Source organism: Astatotilapia calliptera, chromosome 8, assembly GCF_964374335.1.
Source record: "Astatotilapia calliptera chromosome 8, fAstCal68.1, whole genome shotgun sequence".
In the NCBI taxonomy this organism is placed as follows: domain Eukaryota; kingdom Metazoa; phylum Chordata; class Actinopteri; order Cichliformes; family Cichlidae; genus Astatotilapia; species Astatotilapia calliptera.
The window spans coordinates 15,592,386-15,620,081 of record NC_137429.1 but is presented as its reverse complement, the minus strand read 5'-3'; the positions used below and the strand labels follow the sequence as shown (position 1 = coordinate 15,620,081).

General features: G+C 39.6%; 1 protein-coding gene and 1 long non-coding RNA gene across 2 annotated transcripts; both read left to right on the top strand.

Annotated features, from left to right (window-relative positions):
• The first annotated feature begins 1,497 nt into the window (after positions 1 to 1,497).
• Positions 1,498 to 8,440, top strand: LOC145430410 (uncharacterized). Its single transcript, XR_013910982.1, has 2 exons — positions 1,498 to 7,189; positions 8,038 to 8,440. It is a non-coding gene; the product is annotated as an uncharacterized LOC145430410 (long non-coding RNA).
• Positions 8,441 to 11,118: 2,678 nt separating this feature from the next.
• On the top strand, positions 11,119 to 27,433 carry LOC113014369 (alpha-tectorin-like). Its single transcript, XM_080305501.1, has 25 exons — positions 11,119 to 11,155; positions 11,747 to 11,807; positions 11,910 to 11,933; positions 13,142 to 13,257; positions 16,827 to 17,105; positions 17,206 to 17,301; positions 17,445 to 17,610; positions 17,861 to 18,261; positions 18,351 to 18,927; positions 19,019 to 19,602; positions 20,421 to 20,973; positions 21,066 to 21,664; positions 22,094 to 22,251; positions 22,479 to 22,879; positions 23,046 to 23,242; positions 23,421 to 23,816; positions 23,904 to 24,187; positions 24,445 to 24,722; positions 24,841 to 24,960; positions 25,097 to 25,281; positions 25,402 to 25,562; positions 25,847 to 26,098; positions 26,270 to 26,429; positions 26,532 to 26,634; positions 26,732 to 27,433. The coding sequence occupies exons 2-25, from the start codon at positions 11,762 to 11,764 to the stop codon at positions 26,860 to 26,862; spliced, it is 6,267 nt and encodes a 2,088-aa protein (XP_080161627.1). The 5' UTR covers positions 11,119 to 11,155; positions 11,747 to 11,761; the 3' UTR covers positions 26,863 to 27,433.
• Positions 27,434 to 27,696: the final 263 nt, after the last annotated feature.

Sequence of the window (27,696 nt, the reverse complement as noted above, 5' to 3'; positions counted from 1 at the left end):
GAGATATTTTATTTTGTATTTTTATGATCACAGTTATAATTAGAAGTATCAATCATTAATCATTTACCATTGTGGAATCTGATGACAGTATAATCTTTGTTTTATATCTATGGTAATCTGAGTAAAGATTAATGTATGCAGGTTATCATCATTGTAATCAAGTTTCAAATGGTATCCACAGCATTGTATTCACCGTCCATAACTGGAGGGTCCAGCAGGACCTTGTTCTAATTCATTTGCAGGCCTACATCAGAACATGCACATAGAGAGTTATGTAAACACGCACGTTTACCCTTATTTACACAGGGAGGTCATGTCAGGACATTCTCTAGTTGGACACACAGGCTCACAGAACTGCACAACATGACATGTCACACACTTGTTTTTCTCTAAAGTATCATCTGATGTTTGTATAAGGAGAACTTTGGACTATGGGGAGACTGTTATCATTTCCAGTAAGGTCTAACTGTGTGATGTCATCATGGGTTATATAAGGATGGGGAACGGTCCACTCTTTGGAGATCTGTGGCTGTACGCTTGTCTTCCCATGCTTCTGTTTTAGAAGTGTGTAATAAAGATCACTATTCTGACATCTACTGAGACCATGCAGTCGTTTGTCTTCTCCTCAAAACTCGAATCATGACATTTCTGGTGCCGAAACCCGGTTTGGGGGGAGACTAATGGAGCCTGGCTGACGGTCTAGTGGTGTCAGACGGACAGCCAGGAGGTCGACTGAGTGATGGGCCCTGAGATATGAGAGGTAAGCACCGCCTGTTGATGGATCTCCAAAGGTGCTGAATTGGGAATTAAACTAAATTAAATGTTCACTCAGTGGAGCTTCTGTTCTGTCCGTGGTGATCTTGGGGTAATTAGTGTTAAAGGTAGGGAATAGTGAACTGAGTAAATGTATGGCTGTTTATTTTGAGAGTGAACTGTTGAGTTAAGAGGTTATGTGTTTAAGTCTATACGGTTTAAAAGGTTTAAATGTGGGTTGACTGGGAATGCCAGCCAGTCAATCGGTAGTGTAGGGGATTTGATCCAATCGATTAGCAGAGACGGTCTCGGGCTTCAGATAAATGAAACTGGATGGCAGGGGTCCAACAGTGAGGCTTTTAAAACAAGTAAATTCGTTTAGGACTGAGAGCTAGGCTCTCTAAGAATGCGGTTGTTCAGCAGGTGGCACTGACCCCTAATCGCGGACGCGTGGTTAGGTTTTAGCCCGGTTTGGCCTCCCGCTGGGGACTTGGGACTCCCGGTTAATTGGCCAGGTAATCTACGAGTGATTGCCTTCTACTGCATTGATTGATCGACAGAGTTAGACTCGGCCGGGACCACACAACGTCGTTGGCCTGAGAGTTTTAAGTAAAGCTGAAGGCGTGGGTTTGATACTAGCGCCAGAGGTGGAGCTCCTTTCCAGCTACGGGAAACGGTTATAAATTAATTAGAATTTAGTAATCTGACCGTTTTCAAGGCGGCGTACTTGAAACGTTAATTGATCAGCAAGGCTAGGCCTGGGCTATAGGTGCTTTTAAATTAGTCAAAAAGTTAGGTGTAACCTCTTCTGGCATATGACGTCTATGCGGGCCCGTGTGTATATAGAATATAAATTACCCGTGGGTGTGTGAATATAAAAGTGTAAATTGTATAAACTGTCTTGTGTTGTTGAATTTCTTCTGTGTGGATCCAGAGTGTGAAAAAACGAAAACGCCTTTCTCTTCTCTCGCTGTTAGAGAAGAGGAGAGTGTGTGTGTGTATTTCTCCTTAGGAGAAAGGAGGGGTTGTGTGGTGCTGCGCGGCAGCGGGCACACGCGCGCGAGTACGAGCGGAGTGTGTGTGTGTACAGCTGCGGCCCTTGGTTTCATCTCCCTATTTCTCCATTTCTGTCCTTCTGAGCTTCTCTTCGTTAGGTGAAAGGGGGTCACAGAAGTATGGTTAAAAGATTTCAGTATATTAAATAAACTAAACCTTGTAGTCTTGTGTTTGTGATTTCCTAATGTGACTATGGTTTAATAGAATTCAAGGAGTAATGATCCCTTGTGTGAAACTCCCGTGAGGTAGGAGTGCGGGGATGAATATCTTGACAAAATTTGAGAACTTTGTGTGATTGCTGGGAGATTTTTAGTTGGGTCGTATTTCCTTCTCTACCTGGAAAAGGCAGAGATCTGTGCTTTATTTGATGTTGTGTAAATAAAGCTTTTAAAAGTTGGTTGAGTCTCTCGTATAAGGAGGGAAAACGGTGCATGGTAGATTGTCTGGATTATTTTTGTATGTGAAAATTTTGTAGTTGTTAGGGAAGTGAATGTGAGAGTGAATTTTCGCTGGCTTTGCGTGCTTAAAACTGTTGCAGTAGACGTTTGTGAAGTTTTGTTGTGAAAGGAGGATTAGAGTGTGTGTGTGTGTAGGTGTGTCTGTGAGAGAAAGACAAGGTGGGGGCCGAGTGCTGTGTGTGTGTGACTTTCTGCATGACAGAAGAGGAAGGAGAAGTAGGTCAGTTGATTTTCTGTGAAATAATAATAGTCAAGAAAAAGGGAAAACAATAAAGTGTGGAAGTGTGAGTGAGATATTGTCTCTGACTGGGGAAGCAGTGAGAGTAGAGGTCACCTTATTCCCCTGCTGGACACAAGAGAGAACAGGATTTGGAGTGTTGTGGAGGAAAATGATTAGTAATAACATCAAGCAGTTTTTGTGTTTGCAGTCAAGAACATATGAAATTTTTACTTGTGGGGTTTAAAGTTAGTAAAGAGTTAAATCAACCCTCCTCAAGAGTTCAATAATTTAGGCAGTTATGTTTATACGAATACTAAATGTATGTTTAGTGTCCTCATACAGGTGTTTTTTCTTAACCTGGAAACCTGAGTACGGCAGCAGAAGACAGGCCAAGCTTTGGCTAAAAATTCACGGCTGGACACCAGAGTTGTCCCCACCCCTCCCGGAAAACAAAAAGAAAAAAAAGAGAGAATGTAGTTTTAGGCAGGTTTTTCTCGCTGAACTGCTCTGGGTGCTGTGTCCCTGAATCTCACCAGTGTTAACCTCTGGCGGAAGACATGGAAAAAAGGAAAAGATGTTCCTGGTAAATGACTGAAACAAATAAAACCACACACAACCAGAGAAAGGTATGAGAAGTGTGAGGAACAGACACATGTGCGTGTTAGAGAAATGCCTCATTTGAGAAAAAGTTAAATTAACCCATATACAGACGCACCCATACATGCAATGAAGAAACAGCTTACATACATGTGCACGTACATGCAAGATTAAAGTAGCGACACTTAACATACACCTGTTTTTAAATGATATAGTTTATACATTACTGACAAATAAACTCTCTGGGTTGCAAGACAACAACTTAACGTCAAAAGACAAAGACACTGGTCTGACGATTAAGTGAGGATACGACAAATTTAGTGGTTAAAAGGGTCGAATTGGGACATGTTTTTGTTGATTGTTTAAGACAAATGACTACTGAATGGTAGAAAATTCCTTTTTAGGTTTCTAAACAGGATCTTAAGAATTTTAACACGTACCTGTGTTGTCCTGTCAACTTGGGGGGTTATAAGTTGATTATATGGTGAGAAAAAACAAAAAAAGGGGGGATAACACAGCCAACACAACACAGCCAGCACAACATCATTTTCCTGTTCGCCTGTTTTGTTTTGTTTTTGTTTTTTCTGAAAGCCGAAGCTGACCTGGACTCCTACCCTCCCCGCTATCATCGTTGCCCTCTCCGCGACCATCTTTGACCCTTTGACCCCTGAAGGCCACAGCAGCTGGACTCACAACAACAACTTGAGGATGTCAACAGTGCTGCAAAAAAGCGATCTCATGCAGCAGAGATGGAGAGCACTAAACCTAAAGCCCGTTTCACTACACGGGGGAAATTCCCAGACTGCGTCAGCTGACAGAGCTGTGACGAGACGCACATTAAGCCCGGAGGAAAAGGGAGGGTGAGCAAAAGAATGCTGACCTCTGAGAAGAGCCGAACAGCAGAGCTGCAGAAGGCCGTGGAGCAAAGTAAGGACAACATAAACAGACTCCAATCTGACGTGGAAGGAAAAGACTCTGAGGTTTTTGCCCTCAGTAAGAGCTCAAGGCATCAGAGCAGAAACTGAGCATGGCTCCGGAGGAGCCGGCTGCTAATTGAACCCATCAGTCAGACTTGGAGGCCCACATACAGGACTTGAAATCAGGCGGAAGCTTGCTGGAGCAGGAGGTCGTCAGACCTGACGCAAAGCTCCAACAGCAGGAGCAAACCCTGAAAGAGTTACAGAAGCAAAAGGGTCAAGTTACAAGGAGAAGATGCAGGCAGCTGCAACAACGGATGAAAACAGACCCAAAGAGGAGGGGAGGACCCCAGGGCATGCTTCAGGCCGCTGGTTTACCCAAACAACAGAACAGGAAGGTGATGAACACAAACACACAAACACACACTTCTGCATCCGCCGACTTAGAATGAAGAGAAACACACACATGAACACTTATGCACTCGTTGAGTGAGTGAAAACTGATACACACCCATGCACCAAAATCAAAATGTTGATTTAATTCACTAAGAAGTGACACACAATGCTCCAGCTGCTGCAATGAAGAATGCTTTACTGACAAAGGCTCAATGCTGCACACAACAAATTCAAATACAGAATCTGCTACAATAATAAGCCCAGAGGGCATTTGTGTGGTCTGGGGAGCAGAGTCCGGAGCGGTTTGGTTATGAAAACGATGCCTGTGCGAGATATCTGGGGCTTAAGGCCTCGACTCAATTGTTTACTGTACACTAAAAAGAAAAGAAAACAGCCTGAGCAGTGGTGCAGAGTGAAAACGATGAATTAACAGTGTGAGTCTTATTTCAGAGCGCCACATCATCGTGATGGAGATTTAATAAAAGGAGGAACACACGGACAAAGAAGAAGAGAAAGGGGGGGCAGCCCTTGAACACGATTGCCTGAGGTATTAAAGTTCTGTACTAAATTCTGGTTTCCAGTGTGAGAAAAGTCACGCAGTGCCAGTAGTAGAGCTAGGTTGAGTGATGATTCTAAATTACTGTAAGTGAATCATCGTACACCCGTTCAAGTTTCATGATAACGGGGATCTAGACTTTGTTGAACTCTAGGCAATTTGAACAGCTAAGATTTGAGTGACCAAGTAGCAGTTGAATAAAAGTCATTGAATAAGTGTTGAAATAAACAGGCAGAATTAAGAGAATTAAAACATTTCAAGAGCTCAAATTACTTAATATGGAAACGGTTCTATTTTGTTTCACGAACGCAAAACATATAGGTTTAGGAATAGGAAAAGGTTGAGGTGGTGTTGATTTGACTCTGTGTAGGGTTAGGTGGGCATTTTTACTGATAGGAGGAATATTCAGTGACAAGTCCTAAGACCCGGGCGTCTGCATTTTTGTTTTTGTTATCTTTCATTTTATTTTGTTTTATATTTTGAACAGTGCACTGATTTTTGTTTGTGAATCTTTTCTTTAAGCAGATCTGCACATCGGAAATTACAAGCATTACACGTCGGCGAGAAAATTGTTGTAAGTGAGTTTCTCCGCATTAGAATTGGTTCTGGAGGAAACCACTTATGGGGACAATTAGAAAATGAGAGTCCCTGCCCAAAAAAAAAGGATTCAGCGAGGTAATCCGGCAGCTATTATGTTTAAACCTGTTTATCCACTACTATTCTGTCAACATAGAGTGGTATGTTGTTTTTTCCATTACACAGAGTCAAATGCGGCACAATGCCAGAGTTTGCTTCTTGGAAATGAGGTGCTTAAACACATATTCATTTAATTGAGAGATGATGTGTCAAGATTATTTCCTACAGAAATCTGGTTCCTGCTGTTGGCAGAAGACTTGAACTTGAACCTATAAGCCTTACTTTGCACTCAGCTGACACTTTTAGATACAGCGATCTTGTACTCGCTTATTTCCTGCTCTTTGGTCAAGCATGTTTTTATCTACATCTAAAAGATACACAACTATATTTATAATACCAACCCATCTATTTAATTATCTAATTATTATATCTATATATAGAATAATTCTAATGAATTCTAATAATTCTAATTGGGCCTGTACAGCACAATGCCACTGATTTTGTGTTGCTTCCATCAGGCATGGCAACACTGATACTATGAAGCTGGTCTGTAATCTGTGACTAACGCTTTCAGTAGTTAGTGTACATTATAATTTTTACCAGCAGCACAAACAGGAACATCAGATGTGGTTTTCAGCATCTGTCAAGCCTTTGTGTCTGTCTCAGCAAATTGTGCCAACATGAAGGAATCACAATTGTGCAAAATTAATTTACGAGACTCTATATGTGTGTAGTTGGATGACTGGATATGTAAAGCGCTTTGGGGTCCTTAAGGACTAGTAAAGCGCTATATAAATACAGGCCATTTACCATCTAGTTGTATCAAAATGCAAGTTTCAGTTTGGTAAGCCACCTTATTCCTGTGTGATGTCGCAGCTTAAACATGCTGAGACACCCCACAGGAACGAGGGCACTACACACCAAGGTAAAATTAAACATTAAGAATTAAGAAAAAAATATGCATACTTTAAAATCCTGTTACAAGTCAGTACAGTTGTCAAATCACCTCGATCTACTCTGGAACTTTTGTGGTACACAGAGGAATTTATGGTTAATTCAGTGACCGCAAAGTGTCTACATCAAGCCTATTCAAATGGCGGCCCGCGGGCCAAATGCGGCCCAGAAGCAACCTGCGAGTGGCCCTGCCTTGATTGGCAGAAACACAGAGAAAACGCAAAAAATGAATTCATTAATTAATTTTTAAAAATTAAAAATTCCTACAGCTTAGTGTAGACTGTGAATGCAACACTCCTAGTAGCCTAGCAATATTTAACCCACAATGCACCGTGATGTAAACATATTAAACAATCATCGTAATATATGATGCGACAACAGCATGTCTTTCTCACTCCAAAAGCGCAAAATTGAGAATGAAAACTGTCGGTTTAACCCTGCCTGGACTGACAAATACTTATTCATTTTACCGAGTTTAATAATCTTACAACCGGAGTTGTACTACCATGGTGAGGGTCCTGTACAGCCCAAGAGAGAGCTGCAGCATCTTCCCTTCGTGTTTGCTTCTTGGCGAAGAAGAAAAGGCCTTTCACAGATTCTGAAACAATGAAATACTGCATGCTGGCCGTGGTGGATGCGGTGAAAAGTGAGTGTGACATCTGCTATTAAAAACGTACCCCTGTAGGACAGTTCAAATATTCGTAGAATTGAAGTTCTGGCGTCAGACGAGTTTGAAATGCTGTTAGATGACCTGAAGAAAACTGATGTAATGTCTATAGCAGGAGATCACAGACAGAACTGATAATGCACAGTTATGCGTATATGTCCGTTTTTTGGATGGGAAATTGCTCGGTTTACTACCGTTAGAGGGACACACAGCTGGCGAAATGATGTTTGAGAAGATTTAAGCTCTTTTTGAGGAAAATGGTCTGGATATGAAGCGTGTCTGTATACTTGTGACCGATGGGGCTCCATCCATGGCAGGAAAAGTGAGTGGTCAGTGAAATATTTATTTTAATTTGAAAGGGAATTATCAAAATGTATTTTGTTATTATTATTTCAAATGTGCAAAAAATAGTTTAGTTATAGCTCCCTTTTTTTTAAATGGACCTTTTGGTGTGCATTTGTGAGAGGTCACCACCAGATCTATAGGGGAAAAGGAATAAAAAAAATACTTGTTCTTCAGTACAGTTGTGTGGGTTTGAAACTGATCATGATCTGCTGCTTACTGGCTTCAAAAAAAATATCTGGCCCAGATAAATTCCTCGGTTTGAAAATCTGGCCCAACTAACTTCGTAGTTGAATAGGCATGGTCTACATCATCGTGCTTGACAGTCGCGATGAGGCATGCTGTGATGTGCTGAGTTTGGATTTAGCCAAATGTGGCATTGCGCATTATAGCCAAATATTTCCATCTTGGTCTCTTGTGTTTAGGTCTTGTGGTTTATTCAGATTCAACTACAAATTTAAACCATGTTGCCATGTTCTTTTTAGAGAGAAGAGGCTTTCTCCTGACTACCCTTACAAACAACCTTCTGCAGTTTCTCAGAGCTTTGCGAAGCCTGACTTTTAGGATAAATTTGCTGGGATACCCACTCCTGGGAAGTTTGGCAGCTGTCTTGAACTTGTGAATAATCTTTCTCTTCTTTCTCTGTAGATTAATAAACTTTTTTAATGGCCTTCTCCTCCCAAACTGAAGTGCAGCTCATTTCATTGTTGTAACATGCAAATGAAAACTATTTGTATAGACTTGCTGATAATGAATTAATAAAGTGCATTTTATTAGCTGGCTGATATTACCATCATACTCACGTGCAAGCAGTAAGGATGCTTTATTTTTTACAGCACAACTGCTCATGATGACATATTGTTTTGTTAAATAAATAATGAGACGGTGTGATATGTCATATATTGTTGTTCATCTAAGGTTATATTTACTTCATTTTAAGACCTGTTAAGGGCCAGGTCTTTTTAAAACTATTGTTACTTTGAGATCATGCATAAAACTTCACAATATAAAGACGTTGTATTTTCTTTTTACCATGGTTGTATGGTAAACTACAACACATGACCTGCCTGTGTGTTTTATTACGAATACTGGGTTTTGATAGAAGATCAAAATAATAGTTTTCAAATGGACATTTTGAATGACTTTATGTTGACCTTTAGATTTCCTGTAACATCACTGAAATTAATGTTTTTTTTTCCACTCGCATCATTACTCTTATGCTCACATTTAACCTGTGTCTAACGAACTTTTAGTCTCTTAAACAACACATGTGGTTCTCTGTGCTCTGTGCTTCTTTTCTGGGTCCCCCTCCTCTAGTTGGTTCTGTTCGGTCTGGGGCTTGCTTCATTCTCGCCAACCCTTGCGGTCGCTGTTGTCCTGAAATCTCCTGTACAGGAAACAAAACAAAACGCCTCTCTCTGCTACACCTCAATAATCTACTGTGTTCATCTATTGTTCTCTTAATTATTCAAAGTTGGTTCAAAATATCATGTTCTGGGCTCTATCCTTTATATTAACTTTACTTAACCTTTACTTAATCTTAATGTTCCTTATGTGTGTGAGCAACACTTTTCATTTTATCAAACACACCCAGGGTAAGATATACACCATCACCATATCAGCATAAAAACAGACAGAGATGTTCCTCTTTCTATCACATTCTTCCATTATGATTCCTGGGGACTTACAATTTCTTGACTCTACTTCTGTCACTTGTTGCTAGGCAAGCTCAAATGCAGTTGGAAGCTAAATGATTTCCAGGCCCTTGGCCTGGCCTATGTTTAAAGCATTTGTGTTTGTAAGCGTGTATGCGGTTTAACCTTCTATTGCTCCAAGTCACTTACACAATAGATCGTCGGGACAACGCGCCAAACGAAGCTTAAGACCTTGAATAGACTGAGCATCAACTCTTTCATGAGCACAATATGCAATATGTATAAGAAAATGATTATAACTGCTTATTCTAATAAAAAGAGATCAAAGAGAAAACAAACATTTTTCAATCAGTTAAGCCTTACCCTAAACCAATCAAAAAGTCCTTCAAATTCATGAGGACTGGCATTTGGACCCCACAAGTGCCTGCTGGTCCCCACAAGTACAGTTCAAAACTTTTGAACTATACTTGAAACACACACACACACACACACACACACACACACACACACACACACACACACACACACACACACACACACACACACACACACACACACACACACACACATGCACAAAGCCAGAGCAGCATTTAAAACAAAACAAATGTTAAACACTTCTAATTCACTACTTGCTTGCCCTGTTCTTTAAGTGCATCAGGTAATTAAAATTTTGTGCATTAAGAGTTATGACCCACTCTAGGATTCTAAATAAACTCAGTAACCTAAACAAAATAAAAAAAGACAAACAAAAAACCGTAAAGGGATTAGTTATAAAAGTGGTCGGTTATACACTTTCATAAAGAGGAAAAAGGAAATACTGAACTACATGTACATAGATCAGAGGTATTCTAATTTTGTATATTCTAATTAGTTTTTATTTTAATTCTGTTTTGAAATTTTTTCAAGTCAGGTCACGTACTCGTTTATTGTATGAAAATGTTTAATTTTAGTTGTTATTACTGTCAGCATCAGTTTTAGTCTTTTTAATGATTACTGTATGTATGGTATATGTCAGAGGCAACATTTAGGAAAATGTTACAATGCAAATACAGAACCTTTTGATAGTAGTGACATTCAGAGTCTCGATAAACATGTCAATGAAAGCCTTTTGATAGAATTTTTACAAAAGCAACAAATAATACAACTTCCTCTCTCCCTATATATATTTTTTATAGTTAGTTTTCAACTCCATGTATTATTTCAGTTATTTTGCAAACATTTTGGAGTCTAGTGTTTGTTTTTATTTTAGTTAACTAAATGTTTGCTCATATCTAGTTTTAGTTTAGTTTTAGTTAACAACTTTGACATAGACGTATGTGCTATGGTTAGGCACACCTTTCTGTTTTGTTTTCTGTTCTGCATGACTGATGTTGTTTTGTTTTGTTTTTTTTGTTCTCAGACATTGTGTTGAAATCAGATTTCCCATAGAAGATGTGGTATTTTAAAACCAAGAAACCAAAACCAAAACTATGTAGACCAGTCTCTGCAATAGTTTTAAGACCTCCAGATGGCATTTGAAGCGCAACTTGTTAGTGACACCAATAAAAAAAAGTAACAAAAAGAAAAAACAGAACTTTTTTGTTGTTTTGTTTGCATTTTTTTTTTTTTACTTGACAGATTAAACGATATAGATTTGAATTGTCTAAGAATAGCCTATCTGAAACAAATACTGTCCCACAATTCCTTACTCAGGCCTTTGTTACATTATTACGTCTCCTTTTCTTCTTTTTTAATGTGCACAATAACTCGAGATTATTATAATGAATGTTTAAAAGTATGATTCATTGCTATGAGGAAACAATGTTCTTTGTGAGTGTCTCGTGCACATTAGAGGTAAGACAAAGAACATTTATTGGAACTCTGCCAGTGCTGGCAGTACAAAAGCAGTGCTGCAGGGAGTCCTGTTGCTTCACATGAGATGTATATGAGCCAAAGAAGACGTGGCAAGGTAATTAAGTTATTTCGGTTAACCTTCTAGGACCTGGCGTCCACATATGTGGACATCACATTTTGGGTTATTTAGACCAAAATACTCAATTTTGCTCTACATGGGCCTGATATCCACTTATGAGGACATTATACTGCTACTGTTCTATCAAAATTTTAAACGAATATCCTCATATGTGGCTCTTATTTTTCTTGAAAACAAAAATAAGGTAAAAAAAAATAAATCTGGTAATTCTTTGTTTTTACATTCATCTGGCCCCAATATGCCCAAATATCAAAGAGAAATTAAAAATGCACACCATGGAAGAGTTCGGGTGTTAGGAGGTTAAACTAAAATTATTTTCAGACTTCTCTGGGATTGTTTTATATTATTATTATGTGCTATTATATTATGTGTATGCTGAAATTTATAAAGATATGTTTAGATTTCACTAATATCGCACAGTAATGCCTATATTATTAGCTGAGAGTATTTCAGTGCACATCAACATTTAAACTTCAAAACATCTTCTGCCCTATAGGCTACTTAACAAATTATGTACATATACATGTTGCATACCCACTTTTTTATTTATGTATATTCATTCTGCAGGTTTGAGTTTGAGTTATGGCGGGTCAAACCCTATTGTTTTTGCTGCTTTTGGTGATTATAGGTGAGTATTAAATAAAATCAGCCTAATGATTTATTGTTGTTGTATTGATTAACGATGTGAGGATTCTCAGATTTGTATTCAAACACGTGCTTATTGTGATAGGCCATGTGAGTCCTCAGACAACAAGTAAGTGAAAGCTTTGATCACCTCTCTATAATTTATTAACATTCTCTTGGAGATCTATCTACTATCAAATAATATAAATAGTTAATCGATAATAGTTTGAGATTATACCAGTCGATAACAACAAAGACTACTTTGACAACTACTATAATCACTGTTTCCTAATTAAGTAGCTTTAAACTCATGATTTATGTATGTGAACTTGTATGTTTGTATTCATTTATATTTTTATCACAGGTGTGACACCAGGTGAGTCAACATACTTCTTTAATTAAAACTTAAGTTACTGAGTGCATACTTACAATATTGAGTAGCCTTAAATGTAATTCTTTCAAATGTATATATGTATTTATGTATCTATGTATTTATTTATCTGTCTGTTGTAGCAGGTCCTGTGACATCAGGTGAGTTAATATACTTCTTTAAATTATAACTTAAGTGAGCTTATTGCATTGTTGATTCCAACAATAAGCACCTTTAGAGGGAATCTTGTGTATTAGACACATATAGTGTCTTTACTTATTATTAGTATCAACTATATTACATTATATTTATATTATATAGCTGCCACTAGACAAGCATGTAAAAAGAAGTGAACAGAAAACACTAACAGTAATCCAAACTTTTTCCTCTGGCATCAAAATTTTAGCTGCACATGATTTTAATATAAGAGTTATCTCATCAGGTGGCTTTTTAGAATAATCAGATCTGAATTCAGTCTGAGGCCACCACCTCCTTGTTGGCTGTTGTTTTTTAGTTCTATAGTGTATTGTTTTTGTGTTCTGATTTACTCTTCCTGCTATGACAGGCCAAAATGCTTTCAAAAGGATTTATTCTGGTTCTTCATGCTGTACAACCCCAATTCCAAAATAAAGTAATGGAATTGGAATCTAAACAACGATTTGCAAAGTGTTCCTTCATGTTTTCCTTTTTAGAATCACAGCTTTTATAAGATTTGTTGCTGCTATCAAATTTGAAATGAACCAATATATTTTTTTAATGGTACAGTTCTAAGTTCAAACTGTTTGTGTGTTTAATTTCAAATACATTGAAGTTTCTGAGTTTTGCAAATAACTTCAATGTGTTTTTAGTTACCTTTTTGACAGTAACTTTTTTGAAATTGGGGTTGTATTTATTAAGACACTGTATCTGTAGGATACAGTGTTTAAACTGCAGCATAATGGGGCAAATCCCCTTTTTACTCTTTTAAGGTACCCTCTATCCAATATCTGGAACAACAAGTGCTCGTTCAGACGATGGAAGTTCTCCTCTTATTGTCCTACAGCGTGCTTTCCTGTTTTTTGGACAGTCATATAATCAGATTTATGTAAGTAAAATATGTTTTGGAAAACTCAAACATCTTTGTTTTATACATCTGCATTTTAAATGCAGATGTATAAAATGTTCATTCTCCGGTTTGCAAATCAGTTACAACCACAGAGCTGAATTGTACATGCTTAAAAAAGAAAATGAAAAGAAAAAGAAAAAGAAAAGAAAATTCACTGTTATGAAAGTAATAATGTATGTTCAATTTCAAAATTACTTGCCGACTTGTCATTTTCATCCAGTACCAAAATACATAAAAATAGTTGAATGCTTCTGTGTGGTGGAATGTAGGACCAATAATTACTTACAAGGAAAATGTAGCTGTACAGCAGTGATGATTTATCGTAGACTGCAAAAAAAGATGGCTGGATGTAGCTTTTGGGTCTGAAAGTGAAGTCAATGCTCGCAATATGTTCCTTAAATATATGTTTTTTCTAGTGACCACCAGGGGACAACTCACATAGTTTGACAAAGGCAGCTATTTAGTAAGAGTCCCACATGTTAATGTGTGCATATATACATATGTGTGCATCAGGTCACTCTTTGAACATCTTTCAGCTTTTGCCACGTGTGGAGACCAAACACTGTTTGGTATTTCTGCCACCTCTGCATATCCCCACATCAGGTAGCAAGTTAATGCAGGGTGTCATTCCTTTCCACCAAAAGCTTACTTTATGAATCACAATAGGTTACCAAATTGTTAGTGATTCTTAGTCACTATTAAAGACACTATTAAAGTGCTGTCAGAGTTTGTTGTTGCATACAGTTAATTATACATGACTGCAGTGCAAGATGGTGCGGCTTCCCCCTGTGGGGCGAGGGCACCTGGACCTGGGATATAGAGTATGGTTGGGGGTTGTGATTGTGTGTACAGTGTCCTTTAGTGTTTGTCTTCACGTTAGGTGAGTGCTGAGTATTGGTACGTGTGCATGAGGGAGGGAATGCATGTTTGTGTCTGTGTGTGCCTGTACGTCTGTGTCTCTATGTCAGGTCGGGACTTAGACTCCACCTCTCTGGGAAGGAGGCCTAGCTTTTTTCTTTTCCTTCCTCCCTTTCCTATCCCCCAGCCATGTCTGTCCCATCTTTAACAACTAAAAATATAATAAAATAAATAAATAACAACAACAAAGATGGATCAAATGGACCACTATGGCAGGGCCGTGATGATCCACTTGGTAAAGTAAATCTGTAGGGTATCTTTGTTGGCCTTCAGACAAAAATTTTGATGTCTAAAGAACCAAATGGGACAGGCAAAAAAAATAAAACTTCCGCCCCAAAAAGTTGTAATAAAGGTTAAACAAAAGAAAGAAAGAAAACTCCTAGTATTCTCTAGATAAAAATTAGACATTATTTCTGGTACACGTCTTTGAATTCTGTCTGTAGGAGACAAAGTTGGTTAAGTGAACCATTGTATTTACATTGATGAGTTCATGCGGTCACAAAAAAATTGACAGGGTATTGGTCTTCTGCATAGAACTTTGCGATCACCAGCTAATGATGAAATTTACTTCACCTGGGCACAAGCAGATCCTAATGCAGATCTGTAATGTTTATTTTAGGGTGGATCTACTTTCTCAGATAGACCCCTTTATCATCAGCTGGTTTATAACACATAGATAGTAGTGGTCAGAACTATCCGCTAAAGCTTTGCAGTGTGGCCATTTATCTTTTACATGCAATCTATGAGCAAAATCAGCTCAAACAATTTGCACTGTGTCACTAATAAGTAAAATTCCAGTTTTTGCCAAATTAGCTCATGTTTGTTCTGGGCATTGAACTAAAGCATTTTAACAGTAAGCAATCTCTTATACTGGAATATGGATGAGTCAGAAAACGAGCAATGGTATTTTATCTCCAGCTAACTAAACTAGTATAAATATGATAGGGGTGCAACAATACTCGTATCGATATTGAACCGTTCGATACAGTGCTTTCGGTTCGGTAGGCATATGTATCGAACAATACAAAATTTTAAATTTATTTTATCAACTTTCCTTCTGACGATGCTGTCTGTGTTGAGCGCTCAGTGGATCTGCGCTCGATAGTGCAGCCTAGGCGGAGTAGTCGAACGCAGATTCACTGAGCGCAGTGCAAGCTAGTGAGACAGAAGTTAAGCTCTCCTTGCAACATGGCAAATTGAACCTCCCCCACCCTCATTCAGATCTGGCGTTTGGAACTATTTTGGTTTTCATGTGACGTATGACCCTGAAGGTAAGCGCGTCATGGACTAAAGTAAAACAGTATGTTGGATGTGCCACGCAATGCTCAGTTACATTGGTGGGAACTAGTGCGTTAGCGCAGTTAGCTCGTTAACGTGTTGGCCGTCCAGCCCCACGCACGGGGCGATCCGCGGTAGCTCGTTAACAGAGATTTGCTGTGTTGTGGCGTTAACGTCATTTCAACGAGATTAACGCTGACAGCACTAGTGGGAACACAACGAATATGACTGCACATTTACTCCGACATCATCCTAGTGCAAAGACAAGTGGAAGCAGACAAAAACAACAAGCAGGCATGCTACAAACTTTACCCGAGTCATTTAGACAGCTGTTAGCACAGGATTCTCCTTATGGGGACCTGATATGTTTAATATGCTGCTGAGAATATAGCCCAGAAGAAGCGTATAGTATAGCTTTTATTTTGGAAAGAGCCATTTCTCTGTAATAAACTCTTTTCCAAAGATGAGTGATTTCTCGATCAGATAGATTTATTAATTTTTATTACTTTGTTGTTTCAGCAACATTAAATTTAAAAACTGTACTTTTAAGTTAAAATATATATTTATAATTTTAATAAATGACAAATTAAAAAGGCATGAACATTTTTTTTTGGATCGAAAAAATATCGAACCGTACCGTGAATTTTGTGTATCGTTGCACCCCTAAAATATGAGGAATGGCAAGCACAAAGCTAACATTATCTTCATAGTTGCAAACTAGGTATAGAGTACTTAAATATCAACTTATATTTTGAGATTTAATGTTTTTAATGAGTCAAAAGTATTTTGTTCATCTTTGTGAATCTGGCTCATTACCCCGTCAGTGAGTGATTATTGTTTCCTCTATTTATTTATACTACGCTACAGGTATAGTATAGGTTTGAATGGTACAATTTGATATCCCTGTGTTGGTGCTGTTCCTATATCATCATAATAATGCTCGTCCAGGGCCAACATCGCAACTGATCATGAGCATGTCTGCAAATTGAGTTCGCATTAGTCAAGAATCTGGCTAATGCTATTAAAAACTATCACTAGCAAATCAGCAAGTAACATAAATTTGGCCAACAGCAAACTTAACCCTGACAATGTATTTATTAAAATGTTTTTCCTTACATTACATACACATCCTTACATTTCCTTACAAAGACATAATATTACAACAACGTGACTGGTCAGTTGTAATATTGATCCTGGACCATAATTACTATGATGATGCAGGAACAAGACCAACACAGTGATATCAGATCCACCATTTTAATAACAAGTGATCAACACCTGTGTCTGAAGTGCCTACAGTTGATACCTAATTTATACTGGTTTTGACTTACAAGAATGTTTTTATTTTCTAGGTAAACCACAATGGGCATCTGACCTTTGATGCATCATGGTCTAGCTACACCCCGCAACTGTTTCCAATGTATGGATCCAGAGACATCATCGCTCCATTCTGGACAGATTTAGACAACAGAGGAAATGGTCAGATCTACTACAACCAATACACCAGCGGCAGTGTTCTCCAGCAAGCTACACAGGACATTAATCAATACTTTCCAGGACTCAATTTTAATGCAAACTGGGTCTTTGTTGCAACTTGGTATCAGGTGGCATATTATCCAACGAGTGGAACAGTAAGTCACCTCTTACTAAATTATGCAATCAATATGAAGCATAGGGTTATAATACCTATGAATATATATACTTTAAAAACAAGAAGTTGCTTTTTTTCAGCAAACAACAGTCCAAGCTGTCCTGATATCGGGTGGCCAGTACTCATTTGTGTTGATGAACTATGGGCAAATAGCCTACACAGCATATTCTATACAGGTTGGTACCATTTAAAATATAATATAGTAAAAACATATATTTTTAGTTTTTGTGGCCATCTCTTACTTTAAGTTAAATGCAGGGATATGTAAATACAAAATAACCATGCATTTATTTTTAACAGTGTGACATGTCATTTTCAGGCTGGATATGACACAGTCAATTCTGTTCACCATTTTTCCATCCCTGGATCATTCTCAGGAAACGCAACAGGACAGTTCTCAAATTTCCGTCTCAGCAGCAATGTCCATGTGCCCGGTCGCTGGGCCTTCAGGACAGACCATGGATCAAGAGGCTGTACTTTCAACAGTAAGATCTGAACTAGAGAACGATCATCATAGCCAGCTGATCAAAATTCTACGAGAATTCTATGAGAAGAATGTTATTATATTAAATGACAATCCCCCTCTCTAGCCCTTCATTTTTTGATCTTCACTCTGTGAAAACAATAAACAAAAATGAATCCTAAAATTTAAAAATGAACACTGTTTGAGTAGTAAGAATCTCTTCAAGTTGAAGTAAAAAAATGTAAAGTATTCATTTTTCTATTGTTTCAAAGGTTTACCAGTGCAGCTTGGTGATTCCTTCTGGAGTGACAGGACCTGTGCACAGAAGTGCACATGCACCTCAGCAGGCCTGCAGTGCCGCAACCAGCCGTGCTCCTTTTCACAGATCTGCCAGCAAACTTCCTTCCAGTTTTCTTGCCAGACAGTGCAGAGACGCACTTGCACCATAAGTGGTGATCCCCATTACTACACCTTTGATAACCGAGTGTTCCACTTTCAGGGCACTTGCACCTATGTTCTCTCTGAGCAATGTAATAGTGGACTGCCCTACTACAGAGTAGAAGGCAAAAATGAGCACAGAGGCAGTACTCAAGTCTCTTGGACACGACTGGTAAAAGTGCATGTCTACAATGACACAATTGAGCTTGTCAAAGGACGTCGTGGTCAGGCAAAGGTATGGAATAAGAATCAAGTTTAAACTTACGGTGATATGTGTTTGTGACATGTGTGTTTTATTCTTTCTGTATGCTGGTGTTTTTACAGGTTAATGGGAACTTTGCATCCACTCCATTCTCCCTTAGCAATGGCACCGTGCAAGTTTATGAGTCAGGTTTTTCTGTGGTCGTCAGCACTGACTTTGGTTTAGTGGTGTCTTATGACACAAATCATTATGTCCAGATCAGCTTGACCTACACTTATCAGAATACAACATGCGGTCTTTGTGGAAACTTCAACAATCAACCTCAAGATGACTTTCGCACACGCCAGGGCCAGCTTGTGAGCTCTGATGTGGTTTTTGCTAACAGCTGGAGAGCATCAGGGGATGATGAGCCTGGTTGTGAGGCACAGTGTGGAGGTCTGGCCTGTGCTGGCTGCACTGCACAACAGACAGCATTGTACAGCAACACTGACCACTGTGGTATCCTCAGCAGTAGTTCTGGACCTTTTGCTGCTTGCCATCAGCAACTTCCTCCACAGTCCTTTGCGGACAGTTGTCTGTATGATCTGTGTGTAGGAGGAGGGTACCGACCTATTCTCTGTCAAGCCCTAAGTGTGTATGCAAGTCAGTGTCAACAAAATAATATTCGGCTGCAAAGCTGGAGGAGAACCGGCTTTTGTGGTATATTAACACATTTTTAATAATTATTTCAAAATATAATTTTATTAAAATGCCACAGATGCTAAAATCTAATTTTTCCTCTTCTTTCTAGAAATCCCATGCCCAGCCAACAGCCACTTTGAGTCTGAAGGCACAGGATGTCCAGCTACTTGTCTCAATCCCAACTCCACCCACAACTGTCCTCTCCCTGTGCAAGAAAGCTGCATCTGTGATTCAGGCTACATCCTCAGTGGTGGGGTCTGCGTCCCTCATGCCGAGTGTGGCTGCAGCTTTGAGGGCCGTTACTACCGCTCTGGACAAACTGTAATACTAGATGAAAACTGTGGGAGACGTTGTAGCTGCAGTTATGGCTCCATGACTTGCCACTCTCATGGTTGTGGGCCATTTGAATCATGCAGGGTGGAGGATGGAGAAAGAGGATGCAGACCAAATAGCTATGAAACATGCTGGATCAGAGGCCCAGGGTCATATCAGACATTTGATGGACTGACATACCAATATCCTGGGGCGTGTCAATTGACACTTGCCAAAGTTATGGGACTGTCCAGTCACCCAAACTTCACGGTGACAGCAGAAAAAGTGCCAAGAAACCAGCAAGGCTTTTCCAATGTGCTAAAGTTTGAGGCAGAGGGGACACAGGTCTCAATTGAGATGGAAATAAACGGCAAAGTTCAGGTAAATGACAGAAATACAATTGAAAGTCATTGTAGATTAATGTGTCATAATGAAAGACACAAAAAAAAGTTGACACAAGCAGATAAGCTACTAATAATAGGGAATCATTAAGTAGAGATCACTCTGTACTTATGCGGACATTATTCTACATTGTTGTTTTCATTGTAACCAGAATATTACACCAGAAAATCTGAAATAGGAAAGGTTACCTTTAAATACTGTCACTTAGCTTTGAGTTGCTTTTTTCCCCTATAAGAATGAATTCCTTTATAGTGTACCAAAATTATTCATTTTATATTCACTTTTACTTTTTAATTTAGTATGATGTTATTTAACTAACTATCAATTTGTCCTACTGATATACTCCTTCATTTAAACAGACCATCACATCACAGGCTGCCATATGATCATTATAGTATGACATTTTTATAGTACGACAGTATAGTAAATACAACAGATGTTGATTATAGTGGTGTATATTGAAGCATTTGAAACAATTGGCACTTTAAAGCATAATAAATTAAAACAGTCAGGATGTAAGATAGACAGAAAAGGCTGTTGCAGAGTTTTGGAGCTGCATTAAGGAAGACCAGTTAGCTCTAAGAGTCAATCTGGAAATTGTTACAAATAAAAATGATCTAATATAATAGCTCCAAACTGGTTGTTTGGTAAAAAAAAATATTATCTACTACATTCTACAATAAGTACCAAGCTTAGGACTTATTGGGAAATGACAGATGGAAACCTCATTAACAAAATGGTCTTTACTTAAAAGTGTTATTATAATTATTATGACTGACTATTTTAATGCCTTTTAGGTGGCTGGTCAGGTGATCAGGCTGCCTTTCAGTGCTGGGTCCAATGGAATCCAAATTTTCTACAGCAACCTGCGCAGTGTCATCATTCGCACCTCCTTTGGTGTAACTGTGCAGACAGTCTGGCCTCACTTTGTCCGTGTCACTGCTCCTGGTGTCTACAGCGGTTCACTGGGTGGACTCTGTGGTAACTACAATGGTCGTCCGCATGATGACTTCCGCACACCCAACGGTGTCCTGGTCAACAGTTCTCAGGACTTTGGAGACAGCTGGCGAGTTGGCTCTCTGGCTGCTCACTGTGTGGAAAGCAGAGGTCATGATCCTAGGACCGATTTTAATTCTAGTCAGTACTGTGGCATTCTCAGATCACCAGATGGGCCATTTGTACCCTGTTGGTCTGTGGTTGACCCGAGCCAGCAGGTGGATGTATGTGTGGAGATCATGAGGGGCTCTAACAATCCAGCATCAACTCTGTGTGACGTCCTACGAGATTATGCACTAATGTGTCAACAGAAGGGTGTTGCCTTAGGACAATGGAGAAATGCAACTGGCTGTGGTAAGCATTCAACTGTTTTTGAATTAATTCTAGCCACGATCTCCAAATGTTTAAAAATGCTTTCATATGTTAACCTGTTTGTTCTTCTCCAGCACTAACCTGCCCATCAAACAGCCATTATGAACTCTGTGGAACCTCTTGTCCTTCTGCTTGCCCCAGCCTCTCTTTCCCCTTCACCTGTGATACTGTGTGCCAGGAGGGCTGTCAGTGTAACAGTGGTTTTATCCTCAATGGTGACCAGTGTGTTCCACCAACATCTTGTGGATGCTATCATCAAGGACGCTATCGCGAAAGTGGTGAGCAGTTCTGGGATGGTGAAGAATGTCAGAGCTTGTGTACCTGTAACGGAAATACAGGGAACGTCCACTGTACTCCCAACTCCTGTGGGCCCCAGGAGTCCTGCCGTGTGGTGGAGGGCGAGTTTGGCTGCCATCCCAACCCTTCTGGCACGTGCTCTGCCTCTGGAGACCCTCACTATTTCACCTTTGATCGTAAGGCTTATGACTTCCAAGGAACATGTCGCTATGTTCTGGTGACCCTTTGTAATGCCACTGATGAGCTGAATCAGTTTTCTGTGGAAGCTAAGAATGAGGCATTGAATGGGTTGCCAGTTTCAGTCACAGCTGAAGTTTTCGTGAATGTGTGGGGCTATCATGTGCACATGTCAAGATACAACAGGGGTATGGTAGAGGTGAGCGGAACTGTTTCTGAACAACTACTCATATTTTACATTATAAAAAGCAAAATTTAAAGCCACAGACAGTTGCAGATGAACCTACCATGAGAGAGACCTCCACTTAACTGCAAAGTATTGTTAGAAAATGGACAACAAAAAATTGCTGTAAAGGAATGTTAAAGAGAAAGTAGTCTGGAAACTTCAATTTCTTCACTAGAGAGCCTCACTGAATTTATTTTTAACAATGAGCTATCACTTACACTTGTAGGGACAGTAATAAAAAATAACCAAATGTGAGAGACCCTTGGTAAATAATTGCCATGTGCTGTTGGTCATTGTGCTGCTATTACATTTGTTTAGTGCTGACATATGACTACGGATAAAGGGCATATGAATAAAATTAAATATTTTTGGCTTTCCTAAATTGTTCTTCCAATGTCCCAGGTAAATGGAATAACACAGAATGTACCAATTCTCTTGAATGGAAGTCGAGTATCTATCTTTGCCAGTGGATCTCGAACAATTGTCCGCACTGATTTTGGCTTAAGCGTCATATACGATGGATGGAGTACAGTTTCTATCACTGTGCCTCCAAATTACAGGTATCTGCCATTCATCTTCGCTCAAAATCAGCTGGTGTTGCAATTACTCACACACTCACACCTTTAAAAGTGTTCATAGTTGTGCACTACCACACTTTTATAACATAATTCGAATGTACAGGATTTTATTTGGCTCAGAATGGTCTTTTGGGGTGTCCCATAAGATTGATAATCCTCCCCACAGTAAAACCAATGAATCTGTTTTATCTTACTGTTCTCATCAAAAGGGGAAAAACATGTGGACTTTGTGGAAACTTCAATGGAAATTCAAATGATGACTTCTACACCCCATCTGGAATAACAGTCGCATCTCCAGATGAGTTTGGGAGAGCCTGGAAGGTCCCAGGAAACTACACCTGCAGTGATGGATGCGGCTCATCATGTCCGAGATGTCCCAATGAACAGCCCGCTAGAGATCAATGTGAGGTGATCCAGGCAGCTGATGGCCCCTTCAGTTTCTGCCATGATAAGGTGGACCGTGCACCATATTTCAACGACTGTGTGTTTGACGTGTGTGTGGCAGGAAATCGAGGTCATGACCTCCTTTGCAGGGCTCTTGAAACATATGTTAGAGCCTGTCAGTCTGCTAATGTTCGAATCTACCCTTGGAGACAAAATACCACCTGCGGTGAGTGAACCTGCCATTGTGTTGCTGATATAGTATCAAGCACAAGAAAATAAAATGCTTCTTTTTTGTTGTTGTTTTTGTAAGTGTGTTGAAATATGGTGTCTAAGTTTCATGACTGTTTTTTTTAACCACCTGACATCCATCTTTTGCTTTCTTGATTTTTTAGCACTGGACTGTCCAGCCAACAGCCATTATGAGCTGTGTGGTACTGACTGTGGCCACACCTGTGCCAGCAGTAATGATACCACCTGTGAACGGGCTTGCTCTGAGGGATGTTTCTGTGACGAAGGCTACCGCAGGAGTGGAACCAGTTGTGTCCCAGTGGAACGCTGTGGCTGCCAGTATAATGGATTCTACTATAATGTAAGTTCTACAAAGAACCATAGAGCTATATAAAAGAGGGATATAGTTTAAAGGTTTTAATTGCATAAATGAGTTGCGCAGATAATTAACAATGACAGCTTGGCAACAGTAAATACATGGTAGGCTTTACTATAAACTGCGGTTATTCTTCCTCTTTTTGTTACATTCTCTCACACAGGCTGGCGAGTCCTTCTGGACAGACGGTTGCTCACAGAGATGTGAATGTCACGCTCCAAATGACCTGCGATGTTCTGCCTCGTCTTGCACTCCTGCACAACAGTGCTCCATCAGAGACGGCCAGCTGGGCTGTTACGATGCCATGTCCACCTGCACAGTGTGGGGGGATCCACACTACATCACCTTTGATGGAGCAGTGGCTCATTTCCAGGGAACTTGCTCCTACATCATCGCTGAGAGCACAAACCATGGCACCAATGAAACCCAGTTTCAGGTGATAGCCACCAACAATCACCGTGGAAACAACCGTGTGTCATTTGTGTCTGCAGTGGACATATACCTCTCAAATCATCCAGAAAGTGTGCACATCAGGATCGGACCCAATAAAAGAGTAACGGTAAATACTAAGCTTTCTATGTTTCGCTCATATGAACACCTTCACAGCAGGTACTTTGCATGTCTCTCATAACGCTTGTTCTTCTAGGTAAATAGTGGAGAAGTGTCTCTTCCCACCTCTGCAAGAACTTTAGCTCAGGTGGTAAGGGAAGGCAGCTACATAGTTGTCGATGCACTTGACCTGGCGGTCCAGTTTGATGGCCAGAGTACTTTGTTGGTAAGAATCGCCCAAAACCGTCAAAACAGAGTCACAGGTATGTGTGGAAACTTCAATGGCGACTCTGGGGATGACAAAGTCTCACCCAATGGCACACTGGCACAAAATGACAATGAGTTTGGACAGAGCTGGAAGTCAACAAGAAGCCAACCAGGGTGAGCTGTTTGGAACTTCTTTAGGATATTCCAAAAATAGAGTCTTGTTGACCTTCATCAACTCATATAACATAATGTCTTGCTTTGAATGAGAAGATTTTATGGACATTTAAGGACAACAGCTTATATATTACATCCCAGTAAAAATAATAAATGTACCGTTGTGTTGAGTGTGAATTGGGAGTGTAGATGTACAGGACATTTTACCAAAGTACACAAAATTTCCCAAAGTGTTAAACATATAATGTCTTTTCCAGATGTGGGTCTACTGATCAAAGAAGTGGCGATGGACTGAATGACTGCACCTTTAGAGAAGAATACTCCCAACTCTGCAGTGTCATCACCAACACCACCGGTCCATTCAGAGCCTGTCACCTGCACTCTGACCCCGAGCCATTTTTCACTTCCTGTGTCTATGACCTCTGCCTCTACACTCCAGCCAATGGCATGCTGTGTTCTGCTGTCTCAGCCTATGAGAAAACCTGCTCTGTTCTAGGGCTAGACATCCCTGACTGGCGCTCTGGTTTACTGTGTGGTAAGTTTGTGCTGGATAATTAAGTGATGTCTTTTTGATGTCTTTTGATAGAGCTTAACAGGTTTTTCTTGAAAGATTGGCTTTGTTTTATTGTACTCCTGTCACTCTTCTTCTGCAGAGGAGTCAGACCCATGTGAACAGCTGGACTGCACAGAGTACGAGTGGTGTGGTAAGAAGGACGGTGTCTATGGCTGCTTCTGTGATGAACACCATGACCGAGGCAACAGTGAAAGCTATGGTGAAGGAAGCTCCTATTTAAACCTTGTTTTATTTTTGGGTCATTGGCAATGGTACTGCAGTGCAGTTTGTACAAGAAAAATGGGATTTGTTAGTTATTTGTTTTCTTATTCTTCTTTTTAAACTTATATTAACAGACTCAACCATCACTTGTGCCAGTAGTTCAGGCACCATGTCCGTGTCCCGTTGTCAGCTATTTGAGGCTGGCTTTCACTCTGATGCCCTCCATCTCCGAGATGAATCCTGCAATGGGACTCTTGAGTATGGTCGACTGGTTTTCCACTTTGACAATGACAACCATCTGTGTGGGACAGCACTCAGGGTACAGTTATAAAACCAAAATATTATGGATAGTCACTGTTATTATACATGTCATGTTTTGTCATTTATATTATAAATGACATCATATTCAATTTGTAATGTTTTGTTTTTTTAATTTTAGAGCAACGGAACACATTTCATGTATGAGAACATCGTCCAGGGTTTTGTGGATCCTCATGGAAGTCTTATCAGCCGCCAGAGGAGCATCAATCTGCGTTTCTGCTGCGAATACCCCCTGAATCAGGCCCTGTCTATGGCCGTGGGCATCAATCCTGTAGAAAGGTAACAATACATCTCCTATGCATTATATACAATACTTAGATTAGATTTTTACATATTCCAGTGTTTTATGTAATTAAATGTGCACTTCAGGCATCTTTTGGGAACTTATTTTGAAAGATAGTGCTTTAAGATCACAATACTGACAATAAGACAAAATAAAAACATGAAAATGAGAACGTCATTTTTGCCGCACATTAACATTACACTTTTTGATGTTCATGCATGTTAATAATGTTCATCATTTAATAATGAACTCATTTGTAGTATTATTATGTTTTTTGTAGCATCATTAGGAAGAAGATTGCAATCGGTCAAGGACAGTACAGCATGAGAATGATCCCCTTCCAGGACCCTGGCTTCCGCTTCCCATTCAGGAGTGACACAAACATACAAATGGAAATAGATCAGAGGTTATATGTGGCGGTGAGAACAGAAGGAGTGGATCAAAGCCAGATCTCCACTATTTTGGACTCCTGCTGGGCCACACCAGTCAACATGCCAAATTACCCCGTCCGCTGGGATCTTATTACTGCAGAGTAAGAGCACGTTTGCAGTGTCACCTTGTCTTAGTATACTTTATTAAAAACTTGAAAGAATCAGCCCCAGACAGACCTCTCCTCGGTTTTTCTCCACCAATTCTTCCTCATAATGAATTCTGCTGCTTTGCTTTATAATGTGGGATATTTAAACGTCTGCCTGTCTTCCAGGTGTCCCAATGAAGCCGATGGAACGGTAGAGCTGATTCAGAACGGCATCTCTACTGAGGCCCGATTCTCCTTCAGGATGTTTACTTTTACCAACTATTCATCCATTTACCTTCACTGCAATGTGCACCTGTGTCTTTTGAGACACAACAATTGCACAGCTGTACGTACCACTGTTTTAAATTCTTATTGGTTTTCATTTTTACCTAATAAATTTAAAAACTGTTAAATCTGCAGAAGCCTATAAACATTTTTTTTCTCTCAGCGCTGTTACCCGGGTTACCACAGGCGAGTTCGGAGGGATATATCCTTCCATGACACTTCATCCATCTCACTTGGACCGCTTGTTTCAAGGCCAGGTAGCAGAGGTACATTGAAGCTCTCATGTCTCTTCACCTTGCACTCTTATTGATCTCATAAAGTTCACGGATAAAGTAAATGTAAACTTTGGTTCTTCTCTTGCAGACCCAGTGATGCAATTAAACAGTGGCCAAAGCCAGGTGACACCTCTGCTGGCCCTGCTGGCCAGTTTGATCCTAGCCAGCATGCTGGTAACCCTGCTGGTCAAACGATTTGCTCCCAAAATTCCAGTCTAGAAACCGCCAAAACTCTGGAGATCAAAAATGATCCATATTTTGAAAATCATTCATTATTCAGTCACTTCTAAATGGTATTTTTCATCGGAGTGTTGTCTTTGTCTTTCTTGAGGAGTGTTTCTTTAGTTGTGGTAAGGTTTGCAGTAAGTTGGCTTTAAATCTAAATGGGATAAAATATGTGTGATATTAAAGTTTTAACCTTCTTGTTGCATTCACTGTTTGTTGATAAGATTAACTTGTTCTTGGTTTCTGTGTGAGATTTTTATAATTAAATCTACATCATAATTAAAATAATGTATAATCAAGGGCAAATCAAGGATTAAATAAAGTATTTAGTGCACATATACTTGTCTCTCAGAAACGCAACCAACACTACTTTGGATTTACAAAATAAAGTGATAGTACAAAGTGAAGTACAATAAACTGGGTACCTACTGTTTGAGCTACAATTTAATATCATAACATGATTATTATTTTTGCTTCGTTTTATCAGTTGAAATAAAAGTTAATGAATAATCGCCTAAATGTATCACAAATCATTCATAATATGTAATAAAAATCTGATTATGAACAATGTCTATTTTTTATCTCCAGTAAGATCATACAGTAAAATGTGTTGCTGAATAAAATCTCACTTAGTCATTCTGTTATTGAAGTAGAAGGCCAAGTTGATCTTTAGCACCCAGCTGCAACCCATCCATCTGCTTTGTCCGGGGCCAGGTCGCGGGGGCAGCAGCCTAAGCAAAGAGGCCCAGACCTCCCTCTCCCCAGCCACCTCCTCCAGCTTATCCGGGGGAATACCAAGGCGTTCCCAGGCCAGCCGAGAGATATAAT